At 34.0% G+C, this 27653-nt stretch overlaps 1 protein-coding gene across 2 annotated transcripts; it reads left to right on the forward strand.

The window, feature by feature from the left end:
- Positions 1-1267: 1267 nt before the first annotated feature.
- On the forward strand, positions 1268-26153 carry LOC144446987 (catenin alpha-2-like). Of its 2 annotated transcripts, XM_078136869.1 has the most exons (21): positions 1268-1397; positions 1920-2125; positions 5978-6167; positions 6579-6745; positions 7128-7247; positions 8892-8981; positions 9382-9558; positions 11020-11223; positions 11689-11769; positions 12973-13125; positions 13847-13939; positions 14627-14783; positions 15120-15320; positions 15599-15750; positions 16261-16318; positions 18310-19256; positions 19706-19890; positions 20489-20729; positions 21872-21892; positions 23992-24111; positions 25195-26153. In XM_078136869.1, exons 2-21 carry the CDS (start codon positions 2030-2032, stop codon positions 25363-25365), a joined length of 3624 nt encoding a protein of 1207 aa, XP_077992995.1. In that variant the 5' UTR covers positions 1268-1397; positions 1920-2029; the 3' UTR covers positions 25366-26153. The 2 variants fall into 2 exon arrangements, with proteins under 2 accessions (XP_077992995.1, XP_077992996.1); XM_078136870.1 differs by lacking the exon at positions 21872-21892.
- The last annotated feature ends 1500 nt before the right edge of the window (positions 26154-27653 follow it).

The raw sequence follows: 27653 nt of genomic DNA on the forward strand, positions 1-27653 counted from the left end.
AGAGAGAGAGAGAGAGAGAGAGAGAGAGAGAGAGAGAGAGAGAGAGAGAGAGAGAGAGAGAGAGAGAGAGAGAGAAAATGAAAATTCGTTTGATTCCAGAGAGTTGAAATCGGACATATACATCTCTTCGTCACAGAGAGCATAGTATTTAGTCTGATTTGAGTAAACATATGTAATTTATTAATGTTTCATGATTGAGGTAGGTAAAATAATCCGGGAAAATAATCCGTGTATATGACATATTTCCTTGAAAATGTACTATTAATAAAAAAAAAAATGCCAACTTTTTAAAAAGAAAAAGAAAATTACATTTTTATTTTTAGAAGTCAACAAATTCTAATCCCAAACACTAACAATGAATACGCCCCATGATACCTGATAAAATTTGAATAATTAATTGTTGCAATTGTATATTCAATCAATATAATGTCCTTGTATACTACTTCAAATGAACCATGCCCGACAATCCAAAGTGGCTTGGACGATAAGTTTACATTTTGTAAGAATAGTATATTACAGATTAAATTTATCAGCGCATTGAGATTGTTTTAATGTAATGCGCTCTATAAGAAATAAATATTATTATCTCTATCGTTTTAAGTAATAATATTCTTGCTTGATTTTGAACAAGATGTGATGAACGAATTGAAGGACTACGCGGAGAAATCTAAAATGATCATACAATGCTCATACTAGAAGAACATGGTAGAGTATTAAATACTCTATCATGTTCCTCAGGGACATGCGCATTACCGTAAACTTGTGTCTTTTAAGCAATTAAACAGATAATAAAACAATACTTCCTGTCGATGACAATACAGTGTATTTTCTTTAAAATATAGCACCAAAGTTTATAGTAATAGAAAATTACCCAAAGCGGCTTCTTCTTTAGCATATACCGGTACATACTTTAGAAAGTAGGTGTATACAACGGTCAACATACATGTAAATGTATATCGTTGTATGGTAGAATACAAGGTCAATATATTCATCGTCTGGTTGTCTTACTCATTATAGGGGTAATTACATTGTAAATTGTCACCTTCAAACACCACTAAATATTCAGGTGACAATGGCGATATAAAAATAGCAATGAACCACATCATTATCAAAACACACAAAGCAAACTACTCTACAACAACACAGTTCATTGATACTGCAGTATGTATGGATGTATTTATGTTTTCATATTCAAATTTGAATGGCGTTTCATATTCAAATGAGATGAGAGTTCGAAGAGGTCACTGAATAAACATATGCTAATTAGCGAGTCTGGCATGGTATGTGGATGCTTTTAAAAACCTGCCGTTGCTGTCATAGACAGTCTGATATATTCACGACCCACGCAATAATTTCATGGAATCTAACACCTTCTAAGGCACATTGATATTATTAAGGTAAGTATGCAATCCGCCGTACAATTTAGTAAAATCATTATCTGGTTTAGTGGCGTTTACGAGTATATATGATAGATATAGATACGGTGTCAGATATATTTCATATTGAAAGCGATTGTGATTAGATTAAACTATGAACACGTTGTTAATGATACACTGGGCAATTTGAATATTGACTTCGACGACACATTGAATTAAACAGTGGCGATAACAGTGGAAAGTCCATCTACACCGTGACATAATGCAAATCCTTGGCCGAGTCGTCCGTTTTTTATATGCCCCATCGCTATTCACCAGCTTTTGTATTGTGTGCGTTGTTTACTGTGTAAGGGACGCCTCGTTGAGGTATTTGGGGGTCATACATACAATCACATTGAATTGGTTTTAACAAGGAGCTCGTTCATTTGACCTCAAGTAACATATATACGTACCCACACAAACTATGCAGGGTGTTTGTACATAACATATAGCGTCTATACGCCATTGAAATTTGATCATACCTTCTGTTTCTCTCATTTGTAGGGTTTGAGTGAAGGGAATCTCTCAAACCGCCAGCACGTTTGTGCTGACCACCTGGGACTATAAGTTGAACTCATCGGAGATACCGTTTTAGAGAGAAAGGGAAAATCAAAATGTCGACGGGAACACTATCATTTACATGGAATCCTAAGGATTTAGAAATACGGACATACTCCGTGGAGAAAACACTGGAGCCACTCGTCCAACAGGTAAACTATGTTCCGCTGTGATTCACATCTCAGCAATGTCAGAAGTCTTCAACCTTTAAACCTTCATCTGATGTGATCACATTCCGTAAAATTCCCGATATTTGAGAATGAGTGTAAACAGCTGATTACAATGAGGATAATACATCAGTGCTTTGACGCAACGTATTATGTTTTTTATTTCCCCGTGTGCGTGCATTACCGTTCAAAATGGACGCAGTACTCAACGAGTCTGTCACCGGCCAGCTGTCATCGTTCTATCTATAATGCAATGGCTAATTTCACCTTCATATTATTTTATCCAAACGGTGATATTTCACCAACATTTTCATGCTGAAGTATTCATATATTGGTACCGTAGGATGTTTACTTTCTAAAACAGGCATTTTTCATACCATACGATTACTACACAACACAGGAAAATAACAGCACATATATTGTTATGCAAATGAGCTTTTAAAATAGCTGTTAGCGTTTACGAAGGTATGCTGTCAAATAAAAGCAAGGGAAAGTGTCAATGCACTCAATATTTAGTTTTCTCTGGCATGACATGCTACGGTAACCAATGACATTTGAATATGATATTACTCTATAGGTTCCACATTCTAAAAAAAAAGTACTGATGACAATTCGGTGTCTCTCTCTCTCTCTCTCTCTCTCTCTCTCTCTCTCTCTCTCTCTCTCTCTCTCTCTCTCTCTCTCTCTCTCTCTCTCTCTCTCTCTCTCTCTCTCTCTCTCTCTCTCTCTCTCTCTCTCTCTCTCTCCCCCCCCCCCCGAGGGAACACCACTCTTCCCCACTTCCCAAGCACATGCCTCGGCCTGGGGTCATTCTCGTTACAACGAACGAAACCAGATACATCGATATAATTTATGATGCTATTACGCGTCTCACACTCTCCTACAATACTAATGATTTTAATACCCGAAAATTGTTTCTTGATTCTAAAAAGAACAGATTGCGTTTCAATTTTTTTTTCATGCTTAGAAATCGACCTCTATCATTATGAATGTACAACTCTGAAACAGACATAACTTGATGTTTTATTTCTGTTACATGGTATGTCTGCCTGAAGCAATGACTTGTTCGGTGCATGCCAAATAATTCACTGAACATAGATATACAGGGACAACTTGTCAACCTGTGGTGAAAATGCCTAGATATTCATATCATGAGGACATTAGACAGTGGTCCTTCCGTTTGATGTTAACTTTGTTACGTTGATATGTTGAGTGGAGCGCCAAATTGTTCAAACGCCAGACAGTTAAATAATTAATTCCTTGATGAGTTCGTATTTTCAAGAATATACTATACAGATGGCAATCGGTTGGTCTCTGTTGGCTATAAAACAATACATATTTGTTTTGAAAACATTCCACTTCAGTGTTGGCATGGAAAGCTTGTACACACACAACATAAGCGTATTGAAGGATTAAATCATTATATAGGGAAATGACAAACAGAGCAAGCTTTAGATGAATATTAGTAATTAGTTGTTATTTTTGTTGAGCTTTAGACATATACACACATATACATACAGACACAGACACAGACACAGACACAGACACAGACACAGACACAGACACAGACACAGACACACACACAAACAAGGTAAATCTGAAAGTAGACAAAAGTATCTCTGGATCTACCACTAGGTGACGGTATAGTATATACACATAGCTTTTGGTGGGCGATTAGCCTAACATATGAGGATCGATGGAGTTTTTTATGCGTTCAAGAATATAGGAAAGATTTTACAGGGTATGTAAAAAGTTGGTCCAGAACAATTTAATCCTACATACATACATACATACATACATACATACATACATACATACATACATACATACGAATGCACACTATGTCAGTAGTAAGTAATAAATAACATTTTTGACGTGCATCTTGTCAAATATAACATTTTATGGACTGTGTTTGCTTACTAAACTATTTCATGCATTTTAATATGTCCACACAAAGTATAAGTAAATAACTCTCCCCTAGCGAGTGGAAAAGATATCCCAGTATTATATCAATAACACCATGAACAGCATGCCTCATATTTGTCTGCCAGATATCAACAATCCATAATGATCTCTCCAGAAAACAACAGGATTGACAGTGACACAGCAATCATGATATGACCTTTCACCTTGTCCATGTCTACAGCCCTCGTTCAATTCAATATAAGGTCACTCACTGTAACAAAGACACCCTGCAAGGCTATTATGACCTCTAACGACTTTCAAGGCTCATTTACCCCAGGCAGTGTGTAATGTATAGACAGTCTGTCATCCTATGTATAGAAACTATTGTTTAGATTACTCTTGAGGAATCCAATCAAATTGAAAAGTTGTTTGACTTGCATTCATGTCTTATATTCAGGCTTTTACAGATGCAAAAATAACTCTAACACAAATTCCTAACCGATAATTGGACTATTACTTGCATTAAATAATGGAACGTATACAGACAGTCATGTATAAATGTACAAATCGTAGCAGTGAGTAGCACCACCGGCCACGCACGGATGATTTCATGCATACATAGCATGTGTGTTGAATTTTCGGGAACAAAATCAAGCCGAGTACTAGTACTAGTATGCATTTACATTATTCCCCTTCCATACAGTGTTACTATTATAAAGAATGTCTGGAGTATATTAGTAGGGAAGGGTTTTTTTTTTGAACGACATCAAAGTTATCAAAACGAGATATAGCTAAACTATCATGATATTTTGTCAGAAAAATAAACTATTTGAAATTAATAGCGTGGGACTTCTACTATGAAGTGGACATAAAATTCACATTATAATGTGTGAACATTCCATCGTACAATATAAACATAAATAATGACATGATTATATTTCAATCTTGGATAATGAATGGGCGTACCCTTAAAAAGTATGTTTACGATGAACTTTTATACTTATAATGGAAAAACAATGTCGTAGCCGAGGACAGAAAACAATGAGTGTTTTGATTTTTGAAGTAGTCGGAGTAACCAGGTGCTTATGGAGTATGTGGCAACTTACGAATCACATACTTGCAATCCACTAATAGGAAACAAGATAGGGTCACTGCCCTTAGATCTGTAATTTATGGGGGAAGTTGTTAGATAGCTATTAAACATTATACATGTTTTTTACGTTGTAAAAGCAAACAACACATTGCGAAGAATCGGCGGATAAAATGACGAAGTATTTAAAGTAAAATTCACCCATTTCAACACATTTATATGTTTATTTGGGCGATATGTTCTAGAGTACATACATCATTACATGTACATAATGTATACATATCACCATGTATATTGCAAGAGCCATGTCGTCATCATTTGAAACAACACTTGTCGATCTCTCGTAAACCTAGATCGTTCGCGCTGCTGGATTTAGAAATTTAGAAATCTATTTCACTAACTTGAAAAGTTTCACTATAATTAAAGCACGGCGAGTACATTAAATTGTGGTCTAAGATACGATACAGAAATTTAGAAGAACAAATGGATTTGGTTAAACTTGACTACCGTATTCTTGACGTGAACTATGAGTGGTCTTCTTTGATGCGTTTAAAGCATTGGGCGATCGCCCTCGATATAAATGCTACAAAAGGTGCGAAGAACAAGTTCACTTCAGTCGATATGAAATTGGACGAAAGGTCATTTTCTTCATCAGATTTAGGCACCTAGGAAATTACTGTATATTGTATTAGCTCTTCTCGGTTTCGTGTATGGTCTATGATTTTACCAGCGACTGACGCTCACCCTGAGCTAAAGGCCCGGCAAAACTTGACGTGATAACAAACCACCATGATCGCCCCCACACACACTAACTTTGTCTTGTTTTAAATTGTTTGATATAGGTTACCACTTTGGTCAATACAAAAGGGCCTTCAAGGAAGAAGAAGGGAAAATCTAAAAGAGCCCATGTCTTGGTCGCAGCAGTCGATAAAGCTACCCAAAAATTCATCGAGAAAGGGGAAGAAATTGCAAATGAATATCCCGAGGTGAAGAAAGAAATGTTAGCAGCAGTTGATGAAGTCAGGAAAACAGGTAAGTATCTTTATGGAACTCACGGCTTGTACAATGAAAAGTCTTCTAATTTGTATTCAAATTTGTTTACTTGTTTACAAGTAGGGCTTAGGTATACTACTGTTGGCAGATTCAGAGCTAATGCAGTATTTATTTGAGACTGTGGTATACGTATGAATAAACCAGTGAAAAATATTGTAAAGGTTTAGATGAAAGAGAAGGAACTGGGAGAAAGGGGGGGGGGGAATGGGAAATGAAAGGTACATAGAAAAAAACGTTAATAGTTTTAATACTTTTAGTTTAAAACCACGAATAAGAGTTTGCCACGATTTGTTGCCAACTTTATAAATCCCAAACTATTGGTTTGAACCTATGATGTTTTTTTAATCATAAATAACGTTTGTCGATTTTAAATATTATTCAATTTTCCAGGCGAAAATATGAGAATTGCATCGAGTGACTTTGCCGACGATCCGTGTTCATCTGCTAAACGGAGTAACATGGTGCGTGCAGCCCGAGCTTTGCTGTCTGCTGTGACAAGGCTCTTGATTCTAGCTGATATGGTCGATGTTCAACTCCTGTTGAGAAACCTTAAACTCGTAAGTAAATGCCACAATAAGGAAAATCAGAAATAGGGAACTTGCAAACCTGCCATGTTGAATATTGCATCATGGGAAATATGATGATAAATACTAATCACTTAGCATTGTTAACAATAATGTTACATTGTTTGTAACCACAAATAATCAATTCATAGTTACCCTGACAATTGTGGGAGGTTTATTTTATCAGAAGCTCCAGTTTAGGTATTATGATAACCAAAGATAATCCCATAGTCCTTTGCATCTAAGCATGCTCAGTCTGGATTGCAAGTTCCCTATTGCGATAGTAATTTTGATAATTAGACTTGAAAACAAATACAATGCAAGAATTTATCGATTTTTGTTCATCATCGTGTATTATCTATTTGTATATCAACAGGTTGAAGCTGATTTGAGGAAATTAAAAGATGCACGGACAGACCATGAACTTGATAATAAATACAAGACATATGCCCAGGATGCTAACAAACTCAATAAAATGACAGGAAACAGACAAGCAGTAAGTGGTTTGTTCAATATTTTGTGTTTTAGTGGTGGCCTTTTACTTTTTATATGTTCAGATATGATGAAAATCACTTGTAACTACTATTGAATATTAATTTATTTGTTTGTTTGTTAGTTTATTTTTTTGCTTTTTGCAAATCTTTGATTATAAAAACAAGCACTAAAATGCTCTTCTGGCACTGTTAGTACAGTTGGTGTGTGCATACTGTAAGATCTCAACATTTTGATATGAAATAATATACTAAATTAGGCGTACATCATTAAATAGGTGATGTAACCTGGCTGAATACCAGTGTTTCAGGTTTTTTCCAATATCATAATGGCTATGCATGTTTTTAGATTGTAATAAGGCATTAAAACAATTGTTTGGTTCCGATTACATTCAATTTTAAAATAGGTGGAGTAGGTAGATTTTTCATTTTATTTTATTATATTTTTTTATGTGTGAGTGCCTATTTCAGGTTTTCCATTGTTTTCCAAATGGTCTCTGTGTTGTTTATTTCTTCCTATCAGATGTACAGCCATTACAGATTGGAAGAACAGTTTTATATTGTCGTTTTATGTTGATGTCAGTTTCCGCATCCACTATTTCTTGCGAGACTTCACAATCTTCATGATTTTATTATTATTTTTCTCGAATACGTAAAAAAAAAGATTTAGGGTTGGTATGAAAAACTAGGTGGGGTTGGGTAACCGGAACCAAACAACTTTTTTTTATTTGGCCTAATATGCACCCCAAATTAACCTCCCTCTCCCCCAACCAATTAAATTCAGTTTTAATCTTTTTTCCATGCATACTTTCACACAGAGGAGAACACAGGCAAAGTAGTTTGAATTGTTAGAAAGTTAAAGAGGTGTAGATTCATACTCATTAGAATGGGATAAAAATCATATAAAATCAGCCACTTATATACATTTTTTGTTAATTCTAACTTTGTTTGATCTGATATGTACTATTAATACGACTCAGTCCTGAAATGTCTTAGAAATCCAAACTCAAAACAAATTATTTTTGGTGACAAAGATTTTGTACTGATTTTCTTAACCATATTGTTTTGATTTACAACAAAATATCTGTGAACATTTAGTGTTGTAAACTTCCCAGTTTTACAGTAGTTATAAAGGGCTAATGTAAAGTATCCACAAAATAAGTATTTCACCAGTCACAGAGAGAGAGGACTCCTAGCCAGTCTTTGTCAAAAAATGGTAGCAATTTGTAGCTTGAGCTTCTCTGTCATTTTTGTTTCCCAACAGTATATATGTTGTTATCTTATCTCATATTGTATGCTTGCATCTTCTCACGCATGTTGCTAAATATAAATGCTAAGATGGAGTCAGATTTTTTTTTTCTTTAAAGGCTTGCAGCATTTTTTGCATTTTCCTCTGCATATGTATGATTTTATTTATCTACTTTTGGTGAAATAATTGTTGAATGGTAAAAAATCATATAGTCAGAGCTGCATTCAGACAGGTAGACAGGTTGGTAAACAGTCAGACAGTCAGAAGGAAACGACCAACCAGAAAGACAAACAGAAAGACAGATGTAAACATACAATGTCAGACTGACCAACAAACAAACAGTACAAATAAACAAACAAACAGCATTTATTATGTACATGTTTGTATATTATGTTTGCAGGATTTAAAAGATGCAGGACACAGAGAGAAATTAGCAGCAGCTAGGGCAGACTTACAAAAACATGGAAATGTACTACTCACATCTTCCAAGGTAAATGTACTTTTTAGCTTAATGATAATTTCTTTGTCCACAGTGTTATTCATTATCTTGACCAACAGGACCTAAAACTACACAAATGCTGATTAACACCCCTTCAGTAAGATTACTTTGTATACAATGATAACTAAAGGGGTTATAAGAGGCTAAATCCCTGTACAATTCTATGATATGATGTTCCTCCACAGAGGCTGTCACATGGCATGATTTACCTTATTACACTTTAGCCATTGTACAGCAAATTTTCTTGAAATTTTTCAATTTTTCAATTTTTTTTTTTGAATGTTATTATTTTGTCTGGAAGAAGTTTTACTTCAGCTACAGATCAGCATTATGTGTCAAAATAATATAAAATTATTAAGAAACAAGCTCTATTCTAAATCTTATTTTACAGGCATATATTCATCACCCAGATGTTGGTGCAGCTAGAGCAAATCAAGATTACGTAGTGAAGCAAATCAGTGATGCTGTCAATACCATATCAGATGTAGCCCAAGCTACTGGCAAGTCAGAACCAGATCCATCTTTATCTGGAGCTGGTGAACTGGCAAGGGCTTTAGAAGAATTAGATGTAAGTGCAAAATTCTTTATCATGATGTAATACTCAAAAGTAATCACTGACAGCTGGTCGAACTTTAGCTGCTGGTTGACACATGCAATATGAAACTGTTATAGTTAGCTTAAGCCATGTCATCAAAATGTGCAGGGATAAACTTATCTTAGCCAAAATTTTGTCCAGCTCAGTGAAAATTGGGTCTTTCTTTTTTGTTCCCCCCCCCCTTCCTTCTGCCAGGGTTTTTGATAGCTTAGTACTTGTCTCCTGTTAAACTTGTGTTTTACTAAAGTGTAGAATTATGGAATAAATTATTTCAGTTTAACTTTCTTTGAATGATGAATTCTTTGAGTTAAGTTAGAATTGCCTGCTACCTATGTACCTACAACATAAACAATCTATTTTGAGAATTTATATAAAATGAATTTTTAATATAATAAGTTTAAGAATTCATGTAAAATGAACTAGTAAGTTCTAAGAGTCCATAACTAAATAAACTAGTGAATTATACCAAATAACTATGGTAAGCAGTTTAACTAAATAAACTAGTGAATTATACCAAATAACCATGGTAAGCAGTCTAACTAAATAAACTAGTGAATTATACCAAATAACTATGGTAAGCAGTTTAACTAAATAAACTAATAAATTATACCAAATAACCATGGTAAGCAGTCTAACTAAATAAACTAGTGAATTATACCAAATAACTATGGTAAGCAGTCTAACTAAATAAACTAGTGAATTATACCAAATAACCATGGTAAGCAGTTTAACTAAATAAACTAGTGAATTATACCAAATAACTATGGTAAGCAGTCTAACTAAATAAACTAGTGAATTATACCAAATAACTATGGTAAGCAGTCTAACTAAATAAACTAGTGAATTATACCAAATAACTATGGTAAGCAGTCTAACTAAATAAACTAGTGAATTATACCAAATAACTATGGTAAGCAGTCTAACTAAATAAACTAGTGAATTATACCAAATAACTATGGTAAGCAGTCTAACTAAATAAACTAGTGAATTATACCAAATAACTATGGTAAGCAGTCTAACTAAATAAACTAGTGAATTATACCAAATAACCATGGTAAGCAGTCTAACTAAATAAACTAGTGAATAATACCAAATAACCATGGTAAGCAGTCTAACTAAATAAACTAGTGAATAATACCAAATAACCATGGTAAGCAGTCTAACTAAATAAACTAGTGAATAATACCAAATAACCATGGTAAGCAGTTTAACTAAATAAACTAGTGAATTATACCAAATAACCATGGTAAGCAGTCTAACTAAATAAACTAGTGAATTATACTAAATAACCATGGTAAGCAGTCTAACTAAATAAAGTGTCATTGAGTTTTCAATCTTTCCTGATCCATGTGGTCTTCTTCAAAATAATGTCACTAATTTTCAAATAATTTATATTTACAAATATTTATTAATTACAATTGTGTATATCAACAGACTGAAATCGTGATGAAACCGATTGATTACAACGAGAGACGCACTCGGCCATCTCTAGAAGAGAAACTGGAGGGTATCATAAGTGCTGCAGCATTGATGGCTGATTCATCTTGTACCAGAGATGATACCAGAGAACGAATCATTGCAGAGTGTAACAATGTCAGACAAGCATTACAAGATCTGTTATCAGAATACATGGCTTGTGTGAGTATGATTGCATAAATATAGGAAAATTATATACAGTGGTCTGGGTTTTTAGCCCATAACAGGCAGTACTCCAAAGTACCCTCATTCATAGTTGTACAATGTGTGAGCTACAAAAAAGATATGTTTTTGATGGTTCAGAGCCCAAATTACTCTGAGGATTGAAATGTAAGTGAATTCACCTTTTCCTGTATAGTATGGCATAATTTTGGTTGGAATTATACTATCATAGTTGGAGCATGAAAAGTCTGGTACGTGTACTTATTATTGTTAATTAAATTTTCATTGCCTAGTAACTTTTGTTGTAAAACTACCTGAAATCTAAGTGTAACTATATGAAGAAGAAAATTATTATATTATACACAAGAAGAAAATAAAGCCAAACACTGCACACAACATTATTTTTGTTTATAGAAAATGTGCAACATATGCTGGTAGTTTTAAAATCTATTAATACCATTGCAGGCTGGACGTAAAGAAAGAAGTGAACCAATTGACCGAGCTATTGAACGAATGTTTAAAAAGACCAGGGACCTACGAAGACAGGTAAGTAGATGCACAAAGTCATAATTATTGATATTTTCATTCACTAAGTTTTCTTGGAATTTCATATTCATATCATAAATTATGTTTTTGTGTTTAAATATTATTTCATTATTTTTTTATATATTGACTATTTCAAGCAGAATTGACATTTTTGACTTTCATGTATCCCTGCAAAGGCCATTGAAAGTAAAGTCCTAGCAAAATAACTAATATTTGATTCAGTTATTTTATTTTGAGATTTAAGTATTACATAAGACAGTCATTGCATTTACCTTTCATATTACATACATGCAGAAGGGTCAAGAAATTTATGCTGGTAGTCATTTTACTAAGTTAATTATCACAGACTGAAATAATGGTAGTTGCATACTTAGTTACACAGTGTTATGAGGAAATAAGAATGAAATATTAATTACATTGTGAGTGCAAAGTGTATGTACATCCCTAGGGTATAATTATATCAGGAAATTTGATCTAAAAATAACACAATTTATGTTGATTAGATACTCACATATATTGTCAAACCATAACACAACCGTAACTGATATCATTTATGTCATAACTATAAGGACAAATTTCTTTTCAAATAGCATGGTTCCAATCTCTCAACTCTACTTATTCACTGCTGACCCAAAGTTTTTCTATATAGTTTGAGAAAAATATGAGAAATGGCATTAAATCATAAATTTAAAAGAAATCACACAAGCAAAAGAGATTTCTTGATCCCCTGCAGCCAATAATGAGAAGAGATGCTAGTCCAGACTCTACACTGTCCTATATAGGCCAGGATAGCATGAATTCAAGGTTACTACGGTGTGAACTTTGTAAATATATTATATCAAATGCATATATATTCAGCTTGTTTTTCTCTACCATGTGAAATACATGTCATAAAGATACTCTTTTTTGCCATTACTTTGTTCAAGAAGCCCCAACCCATTCTCAGTTAACATCAAGGAAAAAATTCAGGGGTCATCGTACAAATCAAATTTAAGTCATTTTAGAATCCAATATGGCCACCAATTACTGTGTTAACTCTATTGGAAAAATACAAGATAGATGATTTCCTTGAAAACAAGATGGTGGACCACCAAAAGTACAAGTATGCTTCCAAGTTTGGATAGATTTGAAGCGCTTTGATTTTCAGGTAAATTTGTTGCTAATATGAAACCCATTATTATGTTTTATTTACATTTGTTGTAGTTACGTAAAGCTGTTGTGGATCACATCTCTGACTCCTTCCTGGAAACCAACCTACCATTGTTAGTCTTAATTGAAGCTGCCAAGAGTGGTAATGAGAAAGAAGTGGAAGAATATGCAGGTGTTTTCCAAGAACATGCCAACAAACTTGTAGAGGTAAAAAGTGTCAAATTAAATCTTGCAGGATGGAAAGATTTATATATTTTCAGTTTTATTTTTGCTCAACAGAAATGAAATGACATACAGGATATTAGATACATTAGAGTATCCGTAGGTGGTCACCTTCTATGACTTACTGCAAAATTTAAAGTCCTTTGAATTGTTAAGTAAACAAGGGTGGAGACCTACAACTTACTTGCCACAAGTAATCACATCATTGTATACTTTAGAGTTAAAGTTGGGTGGGGTCAGATTTGAACAGACATTACTATTAAAGGGACAATCACACAATGTCACACACAAGCTCATTCTTTCCCAGCCTTCCAAATTTTCCATCTCATTTCAAATTAATAATATCCACTTTTAATTAAATATCTTTACTGATGAAAACATCTAGAAGGCAGTAAGAATATATTTGTTATTTGTAAAACAAAAACAACCTATCTTTCAGTAAATCAACTTTTCAAAAATTATTACTAAATTTCCTGCTTCAAAAAATGTAAATAAATGTATAACTAAATATAAAATCTGCAGAAAACATTAGTGAGAATTGAATCAGAAATATAGCAAGTATATGGGAAGAACAAATTAGCACATCTAAATATTTGAGTTATTATTTGGTTATTTGTTCTGTTAACTTCTTGCTTTAATCAGTTTGTACAAGAATATATCAGTGTATAATTTGTTTATTTGATGTTTGTGTGTTTTCTTTATTTAGGTTGCCAATCTTGCCTGTTCAATGTCTAGCAATGAAGAAGGGGTTAAATGTGTCAGACTTGCAGCTCAGCAGTTAGAAAACCTATGTCCACAGGTACGTGTAATTTGGTAGATATTATTATATATTACTTGTACCTATATGTTTTGTCAACAGGATAATTATGTATACATTGCTCTGTTCTCCTGTAATGATGATGATATAATGATTGATCAGTTGAATGAATGAATGAATGAATGAATGAATGAATGAATGAATGAATGAATGAATGAATGAATAAATGAATGAATGAATGGATGGATGGATGGACAGACAGACGGTTGGATGGATGGATGGATGGATGGATGGATGGATGGATGGTTGGTTGGATGGATGGATGGATGGATGGATGGATGGATGAATGAATGAATTGAAGAAAGTCATTTATTTATTTATTTGTTTATTTATTTATCTATTTATTTATTTATTTATTGTATGTGTTGATTACTGGATGAATTTATCAAACTTTGTCAATTGATTTTAATCATGACAGGTTACATTAATTAAAAGGATTATTTAAGTGGTAGATTGGTATTTTCAAACATATGCAGATAAATTTTCCTTTTCAAGTCAGTACCCTTGAAATCTGTATTGCCTAGATAATGAATTGCGTAAATCAACTGTGAATTGTATGCTTAGCTAGAGGGTGAATATATCCAAACAACGTAATCATTCATTGTAATCAAGCTGTTTTTTGTACTCATTTACTGCCAAATAACACATTCATCTGTCATTCCTTTGTAGGTAATCAATGCTGCTCGTATCTTAGCAGCCCGTCCACGCAGTAAAGCTGCCCTGGATAATATGGATGCCTTCAAGGGACAGTGGGAAAGACAAGTCAAACTGCTGACTGAAGCTGTGGATGAAATCACAACTCTAGATGATTTTCTGGCTGTGTCAGGTAACATAAACATTTAGATGATGTATCCCAAAAATTTGTCGCATACTCAGAGCTAAGAAATATAAACCTATCTTGTTGCTACTTGTCTTTTACTTGACATTACCCCCTTAAGCCACTTGTATTTCTATTGAAATTGCTAAATGAAGACAGCCATTTGATAATTTTGTACTGTATTTGGGTGAAGACAGTAGTGCCATTTTAAGACTGCTAAACTTGTGACAAAAATAACTTTTATGACATGAAAACTTGAGACATTTCCTACACAAAAAAGTTGGCCCTGTTATAAGATTCCATTGATGGATTTTACATGTGATCTTTGATATGTATTTTATTTAGAGAAACATATCCTGGAAGATATAGGCAAGTGTAATGAAGCCTTGAAAGATTCAGATGGTGATAAACTTGACAGGTGTGCTGGTGCTATCCGTGGACGTTCGGCACGTGTGTGCCATGTTGTGGAGGCGGAAATGCAGAACTATGTACCAAGCCAGTATACCAACAAAGTATTACTAGCTGTGGACGGTCTTAGAGATAGAGGTGGGCATATGGCAGAGTGCACACACACACATTCAAAAAAAACCCATGCCTATATATATGTAGGTGCATGCCATACAAAAGAGAATGCAAAAAAGAGCACAACAGGACAATAGACATTAAAAACAGTAGTCTCGATTAGATTAGCCTTACATACCAGATGTATTCTGTATTGTTGCATGTAAATGATATACTACTAGTAAAAATGGGTTTGTCAATAAATCAAGCAAAATCTTTGATTTGAAATGAAAGGTAACATTGTTGTCACATTTTAATTTCAGTTATGCCACGGTTTGCAAGAGAGGTTGAAGATTCAGTAGAGGGATTGACATCACATCCACCACGACATGTAGATGATGATGAGTTTATGGATGCTGCAAAGATGGTATATGATGGAGTCAGAGAAATAAGGAGAGCTGTCCTTGTCAATAGGGTAGGCTATTATATTCAGATAGTTGGCACATTTTGAAGTGCTAAAGTTACCAAAGTATCAGTGCTATATATGAAAAGGGTCATTAGTAAAAATGTCAGAAGTCATGTACTAAAAAATTCCTTTTCTAGTTTTGATATGATATAATTTACATATATTTATGAGTTGTCAGTTTCATGCAAAAGTTTCCTCAAGTGGAAAAGCAAACATTTTCTTTTTGAGTCGAAAAAATTCTTTGAAAGAAAAGAACTGCAATTTCACTTATTATTGTCACAGCTTGGTACAGGTTGTCTTGGATACTGTACTCCCTAAGTTATCAAATGGAAACAAGTTTAGTTTGTACTTTGAAATAATTGATGATCACATAGGTTTTAGAAATTGAATCCTCAATTAAGTCGATGGGAGATCTGTTCATTCATTATTTTCATTATTCTCTAAAGCATATAGATAACCTTGATAGGAATTCAATTTCATTCAATAAACATTGTCCATTCCATCATTGCTTCCTTGTAGGATGACCGCGATGCGGATGAGTTACCCAGTGATATGGAGGAACTCTACGATCCAAATGGTAAGTAGAAAATGTATATAAAAATATGTAGTGCTGCATCTCAAGACATACTGTACATGGCACTCTAACAAGGTAGGCTAACTGATAAGTGATATGACTTTGCATGTTTGCCATGTGAGAATAAACACTTCCTAACCCACACTTAATGAATATAATGTTCATCCACGTCTACACTTTGTTTGCATCAACTCTGATGTTGATTATACTTACCCTTCCACATGCTGGTATCTTTCTTTCTTTCAGTAACTTAATATTCAACCTTTGTCCTATTTTCTTAACTCTTTTCCGAATGTCTGCCATGATTTCCAATTGTCTTTCTTTATAACCCTATAATTTGAAGGCATGACTCAAGACAATTATTCTGCACCTCAAGAATTCCTACATTTTGTTGTAAATTCACCTATAACTCCTCAGATGATATCTCTCAGTGACTGAGAAGTTCAAAATGCCCCTCCCCCACCCCTCCTCTTCCTCCAAAATCATACTTTACTTGATGAACAAAGTCAACAAATTTGCATCTCTACATTTTCTATTTTTTCAAACTTATTTTTCATATTCTATCTCAATATAATTTGACAATGCATTTGTGTAATCTTGCATGGGCATGCTTTGATTACCTTATATTGTCTTTCCTGATTATTTTTCTCCTCCCAGATCTTGTTTTCCTTGTCTTTTTTCTTCTCTGATTCTCTTCCAAACAGCTTTTCTCAAGTCCCAGTCTTCCCAGGTTCTATCTCATGGTAAACATGCAGAAGTCAGAGTGACAGTGACAGAGACCAAACACCCTCTCACACTTCCAACTCTCCTTCTTCACCCACTACAGCATAACAGTAACAAAACTACAGCTACAAAAATAAGTTCCACCAAAGAGACATTAGTGACCAAAGTTGAAAGGCAACAATTTCAGCAACAAATGGTGGGAACAAAAACAATCTTATCAGACTCTCACAAACAAAACCCATCATTATACGACAAACCCAAAACTTCAACACCACAGTACAATTTTCCAGATCTTGACATACTAGCAAACACTCTCAAATATCCAGACTCATCAACTTCATCAGCTGATCAAATTAAGGCAAGTACTTTACAACCTAAGAAAGATAAAATCCCCCCTCCTCCTCCTGCCAGATGGAGTAAGCCAATCACAATCCAAGCTAAAATGGGGCTGCAGTCACCGACATCTCCACCACCTTGGTCTCCCCCTCCCTTGCCATCTTCATCACCTCCTGCATTTTCTACAAAATATGGGCCACAGTCTCCAGCCTCTCAGACAGAAACACTTTCTATAAACACTTCAGTTCAGAACAAGGAGTATCGAACATCTCCACTGCCTTGGTCTCCTCCTCTTTTACCATCTTCTTCTCAACCTGCAAATATGGCGCTACAATCACCATCTTCACCACCAGAATTACCTCCAAAAAAATCTAAATTTCAAAATAAGGAATATCAAACTTCTCCGTCTTCTTGGGCTCCAACTTCTCCATCATCATCAGTATCACCTCCTCCTTTACCATTGTCATCACCACCTCCTCTCTCTACAACTATGGGACTGCAGTCTCCAACATCTCACCCAGAATTGCTTATCGTAAAACCATTTCAGAAAAGGGAGAAATTAATTTCTACAAGGCCATGGTCTCCCCCTCCTCTGCCATTTTCCTCCCCAGCATCTTCAAGCTATCCAAGCAAACCTGTCACTGCAGAGAAGGTTATCACAAAGTCTGACCCTAAACTGAGTGCCATGGTACAGAGTAATCAAAAGGAAATTTCAAAAACTGACTCTGGAAATGTTGAATCTCCAACCACTGAGTCATTATCATATACAACATGTCAAATAGTCAATGTGAAGTACAGTTCATTACCTAAAGTGTCAGTGGTAATGCCAACAGGCATTATTCAAGACCATTCTAGAAATGATCCTAGTATAATCACTTCAACAATGTCTGTCAGTGATGAATCTGTCACACAAACCACCCCAACTTCTGTTTCAGCTAGTGGTTTCCATGAACAGTTTGATGATAGTAGTACTAGTGGTCGACTCAATGAGTATGCTCCTGAACTGCAAAGAGATAGAGCAGCTAGATATGGAGCCGGTGGAATGATGCAAGATGATGATGAGGGTAGGTACCTTTATGGTCCAGATGGAAGACCAATATTGGGACCAGATGGTCTGCCATTGTTGATTGCACCTGATGGTATGTTGGTGGATTCACAAGGCAGACCCCTTTCAATCGACAACAATGGCTATCTAGTGAGTCCAGAAGGACAATACATTCTGGGTCCTGACGGAAAACCAATAATGATAGACCAAAATGGTAGACTGTTAACAGCAGATGGACATGCTCTTACTGGTCCTGATAACAACCCAGTCACAATGGGTGAGGATGGTAGATTATACAGTACTGATGGACGACCACTAATCTCAGTCACTCCTGATGGTAGGTTAGTGGGAGCAGATGGAAGAGCTTTGCCGATTGGTCCAGGTGGAGCAGTTATTGGAGCATATGGTAGACCTATTCTGACAGCTGATGGTAGACCTTTGACCATTGCTTCAGATGGTAAGTTAGTTGATCCAGAAGGCAGGCCAATATATATAGACAGCAATGGAATGTTGATTGGACCAGATAATCAGCCAATCCTGGGAGCTGATGGCAAACCAATGTTTGTAGATGAGCAGGGTAGGCTGCTGGATCCAAGTGGAAGGCCAATTATTGGATTGGATGGAAGACCCATCATAATTAGTCCAGACGGTAAGTTACTAGGTGCTGATGGTAGACCAATCACAGGATGGCAGAAATATGATCCATTGAAGGCGCCAGGATGGAATACTTATGTTGAAGCTGATGACTGGGCAGCCCTTAACCCAGATGAAGAACGTAGTCGGTTAGCTGAAAAACGTTACCAAGAACCAGTACAAGCATCAGGACTTACAAGAGAGGTAAAGTTATATTTTGAATGGTTAGTTTGACCTGGTTGTAAACTTCTTACTCATTTATTTCATTAAGGGCAGGCCTTTTTCTGTATGTGTTTCTGATCATACCCACAAAACTGTGGTTCTTCAATCTGGCAAAATAATTTTAAAAATGGCACTCGCTACAGCAGAGTTTTAAAAAAATCAACATTATTTATGGCAACCCCACAAATGAATATTTGGGCAAAGATTTACAGGGTTTATTTTTCGGGTTTTTTTGCAAAAAAAACAAACTTTTTCAGCAATTCTATGAAATGAATTTCTCAGATTCAATATTTATCAACCATTCTATGAAATCAATGACATTGATAAATTTCAACCTTTCTTAAAATGAATTCATCAGAATGACTGATACATTTCAGTCTTTTCATCATATGAATTCGTCAGCATAACATGGCTATGTCACCTCTTCACAGGAAATATTGGCACAGTTTACTGAGGCTGAGAAAGAGCAGATAAATCAACAAGTAGCAGAATTTGAACTGGAGAAAGAGAGGTTGGAAAAACAGGTTATATATCAGTGGGATGATACTGGTAATGATATCATCATACTAGCTAAACAAATGTGTATGATCATGATGGAAATGACAGACTTTACAAGGTAACACTTTTTTCAATAATGTTAATATCTATGTTTTTCAAGAATTGATATTCTTTGATTGTACTTAGCTGCACTAGATGCAACTATAACATTTTTTTAAAACTATTTTCTTAGATAAAATGACTTAATCATAATATTATACACCCTGAACAGGATCACCTATGGGTAAACATAGTTGAATAATTGTACACATAGTAACGTACAACAAATCTAATCAAACATTGATTTTTGGGGCTGGACCCAAAAATCAGTGCTCCAATGCAATCATCATTTCAACCCATTATTGTACTAAAATCAGCTTAATTAACATGTACAATATAATTATTGGTATTTTAACAATTTTCAGTAAATAAATTGATGTGATCAATTAAAATAATATTCAAGTTACAAATAGTGCAGGTTTAACTATCCAGATTAAAAATCATTTCCATGTATCAATTTTTTCATCACTATGACAGGAAGTTTGACTTCCTTATTTTGAACTAAAAAGTGTCCATCAAGTTATTAAGTCTCAATCTTTTCATGACTCTATGATGGTTGTTATATATTTTATCAGCAAATCTTTTTGTTGTGTTATCATCTTCTTTTCTGTATTTAGGGGTCGTGGTCCACTAAAGACAACGATGGATGTCATTCATGCAGCCAGACGAATTGCTGACCTGGGATCAAAACTTGATAAACTAGCCCGTACAATTGCCGACATGTGCCCTGACTCCACATCTAAAGATGACTTGATAGCCTACCTACAGAGAATTGCCCTGTATTGTCATCAATTAAACATATGTAGTAAAGTGAAAGCTGGAGTGCAAAGTGTTAGTGGAGAACTAGTAGTGTCGGCAGTAAGTTCATTGTGTCAGCCATTGCATGTCATATGTACATGTTTTTGATGTTATGTGTATGTGATGCATGTAATAATCCTCACTCTGGTGGTCTCCACCAACTCTTTGCACTTCTAATACCCAGTCTATTTTGCTGCAAAATTACTCATTGCTTATTTATTTATTTATTTATTTATTTATTTATTTATTTATTTATTTATTTATTTATTTATTTATTTTATTTATTTATTGAGATATGAATAGCATATTGTTGCATGTAACATTGACCATGCCTTTATTAACATCCTTTCATGATATCTAACCTCAGTTTTGCTTTGATGTCCTCCAGTATTCAAGGATACCATTACCATTACCATGATCCATCTCATTAAAATGCATGAATCCCAATGTAACAGAATGATCACGGTGTTTGACTCCTCATTTGCATGTTTCAGAAGTATCTAAATTATATCACAACTTACCCAAATCATGTTTATTGCCCTTTTCCGAATTCCTAATATGTGTATCACATTCCCACCCTCCATCACTACAAAGTTCCTCACGATTCCTTGCCAAGTTTGAGACACATCAATTCCTCCATTTTTAATACCTTCCTTGTTTCACCATACCTCTCCAAAATCTGTATTTATCCATATCAATACGTCCAAAATGTCTGTGTTAGATTTAGTCTCATTTTTATTCATTTCAATACACTCATCCCACATTTCACGATGACAATATCAAATTCATTTTCTTTTTATTTTAAAGTATTATTTCAGATTTTTTCATTTACATACCCATTTCCATTTCCATACTTTCAGCAACAAACAGCTACTTCAAGTTCATCGATATTTTTTTTCAAATAGAATATTTTTCTGATGAGTTCGTTTTTTTAAGTAAATTATTAAAAAGTGTTACAAAGCTTTCATTCCAGTAACTTAGCTGTGTTTTTAAGTTCAAACTCAGATCTGTGAAATTATAGCTAAGTAAATGAAATCAAATCTTTGTAATACTTCTAACTTGGGAGAGGTTTTGTAATATTTCTGTATCTTACAAAGTTTGTGTACAAGCTTGTATATAAAACAAGTACGAGGCACATATTTTCACAGCTATATTGATAATCTCAAAATTATTTTTTGTTCTCACTAACTTATCAATGGAAGGAAGAAAACCAAATATCAAGGGTACTTTATTTTACTTTAATTTGAAGAAATTTGTTGGAAAATATAGTTAAATCAATCAATATTTTGCAAATTTAAATATATGCATGTTCTACACAGAATGAATGATGTAAAAATATGAAATATAAATACTGCATGATCTAGTCAGCAACACAATATGTGGCAACATCCAACAAGTATCTTTTTGGAAGAAATGGGATAGTTATAAGGCTAAGTGTTATTTGCAGGGGTTTTTTTTTAAAGTTTAAACTGGTTGTGTAAAAACAAATCTGTCATCACACACAAAGTGTAGAAATCCCTGATACAATTTCTACCATGTTATAAAATAGATGCAAATGCTATGATTTCTAGAAGACCATTTTGTGGTTAGGAAATGCAAATTTTATGATTTATTGTTTTATACATACATTGAGATATACTGATTGATCAGTTAGTATTATCCTTTACAACAAGGAGCTATGGTGATCAGCTGATGTTACCTCGGCGTAAAGTGATATATATATATATATATATATATATATAGTTTTGGTAGTACTGGAACTCTTTCTTGGTTGTAACTCGGAGTTTCACGCATTGCGCGATCATCAGACAACTGTTGTCTGATGATCGCGCAATGCGTGAAACTCCGAGTTACAACCAAGAAAGAGTTCCAGTACTACCAAAACTATTGCGCTCTGCCACTGCGGTATAGAGCACTGTCTTAGCAGATTGATACTCACCAAGTTATATATATATATATATAAGATATAGTCTGACTCATAACATCAATCAACAAATCAAAATTTAAATAAAAGAAGAGATTGCCTACTGTGAGGTTAATGTGATACTAAAATACTAAAATACTATAGACAAATTATATGTATATAAATATAACTGAACTAATTTTCAAATTAACCAAATAACAAAACATATCGTAATGCTAAAAGTTGGCCATACACAGCAAATCATATCTGAACTAATTTGCTTATCTGTTAATTTCTATTACTCATCTTTCATGACTTATACCATATTTTGGGGTATAATTATTGATCACAGAGTTAACACTAACACTGTAATTGTTAACTGTTATGATATACTAAAGTGTGTATATCACCATACTACCAGTTCATTTATCCAGTTTGATGCACCAACAAGTTTCTTGAACTGGCGTGATAAAACACAAATAAACAAAAATGTGTGCTGTGGTTTACTTTAAATGATTATTCCAGAAAATAAAGAGGTTTTAGTGGTAGTGTTAAAAGTTGCATGCCTAACGTAGGTTGGTAACATTCGTCAACAAAAACAAAGATATTTTAGAGTTTGAGTAATATCATCAAACTGATTTTGGGTCAATGATTCATGATTTGTTTTTGGTTTAATATAGCTCAATCAGCTATTCCGTTAGTTCAGAGGTCAGATAATTGGGGTCATAGGTTATAACTTGACAATTTGCCCACAAACACTGTGGTGTGCTTTGGAACATTTTGATCTCAATATGGCACCACCAAGATGAGCTGTAGGTTATGTCCACCATCTATCTAATCTACTGTTCACAGCCATTCCTAAATCATGCCCTGCTTGTGCTGATTTCATTCAAACTTGGCACAGAGATCAGATTCAATAGCAGGTATAAGCATACCACTTTGTTGTAACACAATCTTGTCAAATTTTGGCTAAATGATTTGTAAAAACTGAAATGTATGGTGACTAAATCTAAATCTAAGTGTCAAAAGTTCAAAATCCGGGTTTTTTTGTTTGTTTTTATGCTATACTTGCCATGACTTTCACCTTCAAAGTCAGATGTCAAAGTCAAACTTTTTTTTGCCAATCACAGATGTTACATGACAGTGTGGTTTATTTCTTTAAAATAATACACAGCTAAAAGGTTGCAGGGGATATAAGACAGCATAAAGTACGGAAATCTTCTAAAAATTATCTTGGTCTATGTCTTCAAGGGTTGCCATGTAAATAAATAGATTAATGGTCCGTAATCTAGTCAGCCTATACAGTAATAAGCCAATTAATAAAACGAATAGACATTTATAGTTGGTTCTAGAAGGAAATCTGACTATGTAAGGGTTAAAGCTGAGGACAGTTTCATGTTTATGTTTTTGTTTTCTTAGCTTGACAGTGCTACATCACTGATCCAGGCTGCTAAGAATTTGATGTCAGCAGTTGTACAGACAGTGAAGGCATCCTATGTGGCATCCACAAAGTATAACAGGCATGGCGGAAAAATCAAGGTAAACAATCTTCAAAACCATTTTGCAAAATGTCCACCGAAAAACAAAAGGAAATATTCTGTGATGTTGAGGGCGCTTTCCACAACATTTTGAGGGGCTAGAAATAGCTTTTGCCGCAAAAGAAGAAAATCACCAGAGTATTTAGAGAGGTGTGAAATCAACACCTGCAAAAGTGACACTGTTATAAGTACTTCAGATCAATTGCATTCTAAGGCTTATTTAGATATTCTAATTGCTAACCGGGTTGTTGGTAGCTGATTGGCTAACATACGTGCATGCCTTTTAGCACTACAATCTGGGCTGAAATATGCTCAACACCAGCTGGTTTGATTAAAAATTTAACCATGTCTGTATGTAAGAAGGGTGATGCTCAGTTTCATCCTACTAAACAACACAAATTTTCCCAGGGTAGTCCACTTTCCTCCTGCTATGATATTAGGTACAGCAGAAATTTTCCCAGGGTAGTCCACTTTCCTCCTGCTATAACATTAGGGTGCTGCACAAATGGTGACCGTATGCCGACTTTGATTTGAATTATTAGCATATATATTATTATTAAGTACTGCAATGAATTAATGGCTACCAGTAAGTAGTACAAATCATTTATCCTCTAAAACTGTTTATACCATAAATAAGCCAAAAATATGCAAATATATAGTCTGTTCATTCTACATCACAACAACGCATGTTTATGTCATGACAACGTGTGCCTATGTCACTGGTTATGTTTGCTTCAAAATACGAGTCAAAACATTCAAAATTGCTATTATTTTCCCCGATTTTTCTTTGATATTTCTGGTGGTGGTATAATTATGTTATTCTGCACCATTTTTCTTCATTCAGCCAGAAAATACTCATGACCTATTATATAGGGTTGTCATTACTACTCGTCTAGCAACTTGTAGCGACAAAAGACCCCTTAGGTCACTTGTATTTTCCTTGGTTGAACAAAGAAAAATATTGGGGAATAAGATCTAATTTTGTGCCATAGTAGAAAACATTATGATTACTTTGTTACAGTCACCTGTGGCAATTTGTATCTGCCATAGTAGAGACATTAACAATATGATTACTTTGTTACAGTCACCTGTGGTACTTTGGAAGATGAAGGCTCCAGATAAGAAGCCATTGGTGAGAAGAGAAAATCCTGATGAATTGAGATCGAAAGTACATAAATCAGCAAAGAAGAAAGATATCAATGTGGTACAAGAATTAAGTGAATTTAAAGGCAAAGATAGTTTCACATCTGTTTAGTAAATTCACAACAAACAAATAATTTTACATTTTTAGTTGCCAAATAAATAAGTTTATGAAGCACCAGTACAAATAGATTTATATCAATTTATATAATTAATTTTCTCTGTGTACACTAAGTTTGTGACATGCATAGCTAATGTACAATCCATGTATCACAGCTTTAAATCTGTTAGTCAATATTGTAACAAATCAAATAGTTTCCAGAGGCAGTGAAGAAATTGAGAAAATACACATGAAAATTAGTTTGAATAAGTTTTCTAGCTACCAAGCAGTTGTATGTACAAGTTTTCATTTGATCAACACCACTCATGCAGGCATTTTGAATTAAATTTCCTCAAATTTAGACATTGTTTAGAAGCTATTTGTCAATACATATAAACATTTTTGAGCAAATAGACCCAACAATGTATCAATCATCTTTTGTACAAGCATCTTGGAAAGTTCCCACCAACATTCATGTTCCGTGACACCTATTCATAGGATTGAAATTACATGATTGTTTTCTATGTGCCTCGTAATTTAAAGGATAACAAAGTTAGCTTCGTTAAAACCAGTATCAGGATTACCATCATTACAAGTTTCATAGATATAAAAAAATTCATCCCATAGAGAACTCTGCATGTGCCAACTCCTTTGTATTGTCTGAAAGTTAAAACAAAATTCTTTCATTTTTTTCTTAGTACTGGTTTACATTCATTTATAGCAGTTATGTTCAACAATTTGTTTTCTTAGTACTGGTTTACATTCATTTATAGCAGTTATGTTCAACAATTTGTTTTCTTAGTACTGGTTTACATTCATGTATAGCAGTTATGTTCAACAATTTGTTTTCTTAGTACTGGTTTACATTCATTTATAGCAGTTATGTTCAACAATTTGTTTTCTTAGTACTGGTTTACATTCATTTATAGCAGTTATGTTCAACAATTTGTTTTCTTAGTACTGGTTTACATTCATTTATAGCAGTTATGTTCAACAATTTGTTTTCTTAGTACTGGTTTACATTCATTTATAGCAGTTATGTTCAACAATTTGTTTTCTTAGTACTGGTTTACATTCATTTATAGCAGTTATGTTCAACAATTTGTTTTCTTAGTACTGGTTTACATTCATGTATAGCAGTTAACTTCAACAATTTGTTTTCTTAGTACTGGTTTACATTCATGTATAGCAGTTAACTTCAACAATTTGTTTTCTTAGTACTGGTTTACATTCATGTATAGCAGTTAACTTCAACAATTTGTTTTCTTAGTACTGGTTTACATTCATGTATAGCAGTTAACTTCAACAATTTGTTTTCTCAGTACTGGTTTACATTCATTTATAGCAGTTATGTTCAACAATTTGTTTTCTTAGTACTGGTTTACATTCATTTATAGCAGTAATGTTCAACAATTTGTTTTCTTAGTACTGGTTTACATTCATTTATAGCAGTTATGTTCAACAATTTGTTTTCTTAGTACTGGTTTACATTCATTTATAGCAGTTATGTTCAACAATTTGTTTTCTTAGTACTGGTTTACATTCATTTATAGCAGTTATGTTCAACAATTTGTTTTCTTAGTACTGGTTTACATTCATTTATAGCAGTTATGTTCAACAATTTGTTTTCTTAGTACTGGTTTACATTCATTTATAGCAGTTATGTTCAACAATTTGTTTTCTTAGTACTGGTTTACATTCATTTATAGCAGTTATGTTCAACAATTTGTTTTCTTAGTACTAGCATTAAAGGTAACTTCAAAGTTCTTTTAATCATTTTTTTTAAAGAGGCTGTTATAAAAATTCATTATGCAAGATACCTGCAATGCCTAAGGGCTATATACGTATTAAAAGATGCATGATATTCAAAATGGTACTTTTTTAATTATTGCTGTAGACATTCTTGGTGCTATAGGTTCACAGCTATTGCATTGTTACTCAAATTAGGACTATTTGATTCAGCCATGTACAAATTTAGTTTCAGTACTGTCTAGATTACATCTTGTCTGTACTATTAAAGGTATATATTTCAAAGATAAATACTTTATGTAGGTTCACTGCCATGGTCAAGTACAAATCTTTGTTTTGTTACATTTGTAAAAATTGAATGAATGACTTCTACAGCCCATTTCAAGGTACCGTTTAGCAGCTTTGTTTGATACAACCATGCAGAAACCAATAAGAAATTACACAAGCAAGATTGCAATTTTTTGCTATATTTTCTATGAATGAAATAAAACAATTAAATATATTGTAGATGCAGACACACAGGCACCGATATCTTGATGTCTGCATTTGATGTC

This window comes from Glandiceps talaboti, chromosome 15, assembly GCF_964340395.1.
Source record: "Glandiceps talaboti chromosome 15, keGlaTala1.1, whole genome shotgun sequence".
Lineage (NCBI taxonomy): Eukaryota > Metazoa > Hemichordata > Enteropneusta > Spengelidae > Glandiceps > Glandiceps talaboti.